This window comes from Peromyscus californicus, unplaced genomic scaffold (genome assembly GCF_007827085.1).
Source record: "Peromyscus californicus insignis strain IS unplaced genomic scaffold, ASM782708v3 Scaffold_22__1_contigs__length_63687245, whole genome shotgun sequence".
In the NCBI taxonomy this organism is placed as follows: Eukaryota; Metazoa; Chordata; class Mammalia; order Rodentia; family Cricetidae; genus Peromyscus; species Peromyscus californicus.
In genome coordinates this window covers 13257924-13263923 of record NW_026294525.1, presented here as the reverse complement: position 1 = coordinate 13263923, position 6000 = coordinate 13257924, and the positions used below count along the sequence as shown (strand labels likewise).

Below are 6000 nucleotides of genomic sequence, written 5' to 3'. Positions count from 1 at the left end.
CAGATAGAGGACCCAGTGTGTCCTTTCCCAGCTCATCTCTCAACTTAGTGAATCTTCTCATTCCTCTTTGTTTCTTGGTTAATTTTTCCTTTCTTGAGGCAAGGATTTTTTTTTTCATTTCAGTGTACAAAAAGTCTTGGTAAAGTACAGGGAAATATGAAACAATTCTTTACATTTAGTTTGTAGATATAGACCCGGTGGCTACTTCTATTTGAATTTGTCAAGCTGTATTTGATGTTATGATATGAATATGTATGTCAACAATTTGCAAAGGGCAGGTGAGATGCACATGGATTCTTAGTGAATTTTTTGTAATTTATTTATTTACTTTATATCCTGGAAAAGGGACTGGACTCAAGTTATTTTTATTTTTATGATGAGAAGATGTCATTGGGATGGATACATTGTTTCTCTATGAAGTCTCTCTCTCTCTCTCTTTTTTTTTTTGAGCTGGGGATTGAACCCAGGGCCTTGTGCTTTCTAGGCAAGCACTCTACCACTGAGCTAAATCCCCAACCCCTCCATGAGATCTCTTTAGCAACAAATCTTAATTTCTATTAATATTATTTGGGAATTATATTGCTTATATTTCATTTGGCCCAAGATTTCATGAGATGTGTTCCTTTGAGTCTATAATTTATGCCATAAATGTAATAAACCTTAAACTTTCTGAGTAGAAGAGCTAGCCTAAGGTGCAAGTTAAGAAAATGGCATTGAAATTTAAGAGCTCTGGAGCTGGGGGTAGAGGTGCAATCATAGAAAGAAGGCATTCAGAAAATGGATAATTATTGATACATGCTCCCTTAGTTTTCTCATGAGATTTCCTGAGCATTCCTCACACATCATAGTGCAACACACCTTCAGTCAGTCACTAGTATGCCTATTTTTCTCAAGCAAAAATGATAGACCTCTAGAATATATATATATATATTGAACAACACATAATAGTACACTCTTTTAAAACACTATAATTTGCACTTCTATAAATATATTTAAATAAGAAACATAGACAGCTATTCACATCTCACACTATATGACACATAAACATACAAAAATAAAACAATCCTGTTTAACTGTTTTGTTGTTTTGTTGGTCTAGGTTCTTCTCCAAGTTCAGAACAATTCAGAAATAATAACCTTGAGAATTTGGATCCCAGGAAAACTGGATATGAATTCATACTGGGTTTAGGCACCACAGCCAGGGATGAACACAGTCTGACATTCCTTGCAATGGGTATTACTATCTCCTACTACTGTTCAGAGAAGCTGGGGGTGGAGGACAAAGATCCCCAACTGTCACATGACCATCTGTCTCCTTGACATTGTGAGGAAGGGCCACCTTCATCAGATCCTCCACCGTAGGCAGAGCATAAACATATGAAGTTGTCCTCTGAGTGGAACGGAACACATGCCTCCTCCCTGGGCTCCCCCACTCTCCATCTCACCAAACCATACTCTTCAAATAAGCACTCAACACATCAAAAAGGCACTGCTCTCTGTACCAAAGGTAAGAAGAGCCTTGTATTCCACAAATACTAACACATGTCTAGTTCCAGTAGCTACTGCAGAAGAAATCCCTCCACTTGAAATGTTTTACAAAACTCTACTGCCCACCAAAGGGGATTCTACATGTTTCTTTTGCAAAATGGAACATTCCAATGAATAATTATCCCCAGTAAAATTGGATATGGTAGGTTGTAATTCTCTTGAAAGCAAAGGAGGAGGTTACCCCTTTCACATCCCACCCAGAGCCTAGCATGCTTACCAGCTCCCAACAGGAGCACAGAAAATATGCCTGCTCAGATGAACTCCATAACTCCAATACTGATGAATGCAACACATGGAAGCCAGGACTCCCACTGCATCTGAACTGGCTTCACCTTGGTTGTGTCCTTAGGAGGGATGGATGATGCCTTAGGAACTGTTTGGGGTTTCCTTGTAAGCAAAATGTATGCCCTGGCAGTGTCTTGTAGAATGTCACAGTAACAAGGAAGGGGGCAGTCCTGGCTTCTGCTCAAAGAGAATTTTCAACACAGTCAGAAGAGCCGAGGTTCTTGAGTTCCTGGGGGGTGACTTCAGGGTCCTGAGGTACCTGCTGATGATGATAGATGTCCTGGATCAGCAGGGTATTCATGACCTTCCACTCTCTGTACTTCCTGGCAGTCAGCTTTGGATCATCCAGCAGTTGGTTGATCATGGCCAGATCGTGTTCTTTGCACTGGCCAAGAAGAAAACAGGAAGGAAAGAGTCATCAGTGAGTACATGAGTGTCTGAACTTTGGTGAGTCAACTTCTTCCGACACACAGACCCATCCACCGCAACACTACCAAAGTGGCTTTGCACATTAATATTCTAATTTCTCAACATGCCTGGGGTCTAGCACAATATCTCTTTACATGTGGGAGCCATCAAGAAGCGATATATATTCACCCCCAAGTTAGTGAAAGAACCAGAGAGTCTGTCTTCTATGCTAGTCCCCCTTGACTCATCTATTACCCCACACAGCAGAGGTGACTCCATTTTAGTGTGTCACTGGGTTCCGGCTATGCCCTGAAGCTATGTTGTACGCACAGGCACTTCACTGACCATCCAAACTTCACTAAGTAAAACTGGAACATAGCACTTTACCTGAGGCACAAAGTAACAAAATATATCTTTTTAGATTTTTTAATTATTTTAGTAAATTATATTCTATTAACAGACATATTTATATATGAAGAGTATGGTTTCTCTTTTTATTCAATGATGAGGCATCTAACTTCCACCCAAATAGTGTGTGTGCCAGTATAAAATAACCTATCTGGGCTGTTTCCTCCACTTCACTGACAATCAGTCATTCCCATTTTAAGTAAAAGAGAGTAAAAACATGATCAGGATCAACAAAAGTGGATCACTCAGCCCTGACCATTGTTAGGTTTCGTCTGGGACTGTTTCAAGATGACACTGAGACAGATTAATAGGGACTAAGGAGTTTATTAGGAGACTTATAGAACCATGGACAGACAGACAGACAGACATAGGGGTAACTCCATGGCAGGGATTCTGGCAGCACCAGAGAGACAGTTTGGAGGGTTCTCTGAAAAGAACCAGAGCCCATGTGGGAGAATTGGAACTCTCTTTTTTTATAGCCGTCTGAGGACAGGGGAGGTCTCAGCAGGAGGCTGTAGCTCTAATTCCCAGGCAGAAGGCAGTGAAGGGGTGGGGAACAGAATGTGTATGGCACCAATAGCCCCCATCTTGCCAATACCCGCTTTGGTGTTATTCACTTCCCAGGTGAGAAACCCTGTCTCCCTGCCAAGGCCTCACAGTGTCCTGGTAGAGTGTCTGTCGGTATCTCTAAGAAGAAGCCTTAGCAGAGGCTTTGTTCTAACACTGTATTCTTGAATCATTTTATCACAGTCTCTCTCCATCTCTGGAACCATGGTGCTAACTGGGCATGTGCAGTCCGATAAGTCACAGTGGCCCAGTGTTGCTCCAGCCTGCTAGGAGGTCCTCGCCTCTACCGTAAATCCATACTTTTTACAGAAATGATGGACTCCTCCTGCATTGTGAGTCTTCTTTATGACTTCCCTCATCATGCAAGGCTCTCAAGAACCTCAGCTCTGATTGCTCTTCCTCTACCACCATGCTGCTTCCCAGTATAATACTATTGGCCCAAATTTTCTTACCTACACAATGCTGGTTTACACCTCCAAACTGCTGAGCTACCAGGAGCACCTCCCTTAGCTTATACTTAGTGCTAGCTATCATGTTCAGTGGAAAACTGTGAGCCCCCAACTTGAGCCACACAGTCTTATTTTCATGCTCTCCTGCCCTCCAGTACAGAGCCTAGAATTCAAAATAGTCTATTCAGACATCTGTTCCCAAAACCTAAAAGGGGCTGGAGAGATGGCTCTATGGTAATGGTACCTTGCTGTGCAATCTTGAGGGTTTGTGCACTGGCTAATTCTATGTCAATTTGACACAAACTAGAGTTATCAGAAAAGGAGGGAGCCTCAATTGATAACGTGCTTCCAGATCAGGCTTAGAGAAATCCTTAGGGCATTTTCTTAATTAGTGACTAATGTGGGAGGACCCAGTCCATTGTGAGTGGAGCCAAACCTGAGCTGGTGGTTCTAGGTTTTATAACTATGACTCAAGTCTCCCATCTCCACTGGGGCATCCTCACTGACACTCATGTGCCGTGTTATTCCTTCTACCTTGAAAGTTCTCTCCGACCCCACCTCTATCCAGCTCAGGCTCCGTTGTCTTCCTTGTCCCCAGTGACCATTCCTTCATAGTCTTACTTCTGGTCTGCCAGGCTTTCATCCCCACCACTCTACCAAACCAGGGATGCTCATCAGTAACCTCTATGTTGGCTCATCAAATGGTTAATTCCCCATCTTCATATTTATCAACATACCTAAAGCTGCTGGCCACTGCTCCACCTTGAACATGTCTACCTGGTTGCTTCTATAAGACACACTCTTGACTTTCCTTGTCCCTTGATAGTCACTTTACTGGTTCCTCATTACCCAAACTCTTGACACTGGAATGTTCAAGAATGCCAGTCTTTGTCGGTGCCTATGTTCTCTGTGTGTTCACACTCTTGGGGGCCTCCTGAAAGCTCTGCTTCCATACCCCTGCAAGCTTATGATCCCAGATTTCTATCTCCCCTAAACTGCATCCTTGTTCATCTAAATTTACCATTAGCTCTACTTAAACAGCTAGTTGTCATGTCAAAGACAACAGGTGTAAACCTGAGGTCATTTTATTACCTGATGCCTTTACATGTCCACACTCTGGATTTCAATTATTTCCAAATAAACGTTGCATCAGAGTGCAGCATATGTAAAAAAATTGCACAAATGGGAAGGTTTGTGCTTGAGAAATTATATCAAAATGAACACACCTCCATAACCAACTCCAGTGTCAAGAAAAGACCCTTGCCCAGGGCTCACCTCATAAGCTCCACTTGGGTCCCTTCCCAATAGCTAAGAAATAATTATGATAGCTTTGCTCATGATTAAATGTACACACACTGATCTGTTCAGTAAGTTACGGCTTATTTTGGTTTATTGTTATAGGGAGTCGTGGTATTTTGTTGTTGTTGTTGTCAATTTTGTTTGTTTAGCAGCACTAGGGGGTGGAACTCAAAGCTTTGTGCATGCTATGCAAACACTCTACCATAGAGCTATATACCTAGCCCTTCTTGTTATTTTTCAACATGTCCAGTTTACACATGACAGGGGATTGCTGCCTCTTGAGGCTCACTGGACAACAGAACATGAGCTACAGTTCACAGGCCTCCAACACTGTGCTTCTCTGAGGCCTAAGTGATCCCTGGAAAGGAAAGGAATGTTTTCTACACAGCAGAGAGCAGTTTAATTGGGTGTGAGATGACCCCTGCCATTCCCTGCTTCCTGAGATTCATCTGTCTGTGGAATCTTGTTCCAGATTATTGGCTGACCTGATAGCCTGCTTCTGTCCAACAGAACATCACAGAAGTAGGGTGGTTTAGCTACGGCAACTGGGTTATCACTTGCTTTGCTCACTTGCTATCACTGTCTTCTTCCTTGCTGTGATAAGTCAGCTTCTCAGCTGTAGTGGGTAGCCATTCCAGCTTTGATCGGGAAGTTCCAACCCCCATTGAGGCTTTGGTAACTGTCATGCCTACAAGGCAGGGCCAAGGGAGAACCCTGAAGACCTGAGATCCAGATGCGCCAGCTCTCTTGGTTCCTGGACCCTGGATGCTGGAGGTAGACCGAGCAGAGTTCTCCAGAGAACATCGGCAGACTGTGCCACACCTTTTCCAGACCCTGTAAACTATCCCTTCATTTGTAAGTTACCCCACAAAATCAACCTCCCTTTTAACTACGTGGAGTGGCCTTAATAATTTCACCAATACTCAGCTGCAAGCTGCCCTGCATAGTCTACTTGACAAGAACCTGAGGTCAGTCTCCACTCAGCAGACAGACAGCAGCAAACATGCTCAGAGCCATAAGCTGCAAGGAACTGAATG

General features: G+C 43.1%; 1 protein-coding gene across 4 annotated transcripts in view; it reads right to left on the bottom strand.

Moving 5' to 3' along the window:
- Positions 1-382: 382 nt before the first annotated feature.
- The window catches only part of Ipcef1 (interaction protein for cytohesin exchange factors 1), an 84833-nt gene continuing 79215 nt past the window's right edge, over positions 383-6000 (bottom strand). For all 4 annotated transcript variants that reach the window (XM_052750923.1, XM_052750922.1, XM_052750925.1 and 1 more), the window contains one exon: positions 383-2217. In XM_052750923.1, coding sequence (XP_052606883.1) covers positions 2014-2217 — 204 coding nt within the window. In that variant the 3' untranslated portion in view covers positions 383-2013. The remainder of the gene's footprint in view (positions 2218-6000) is intronic.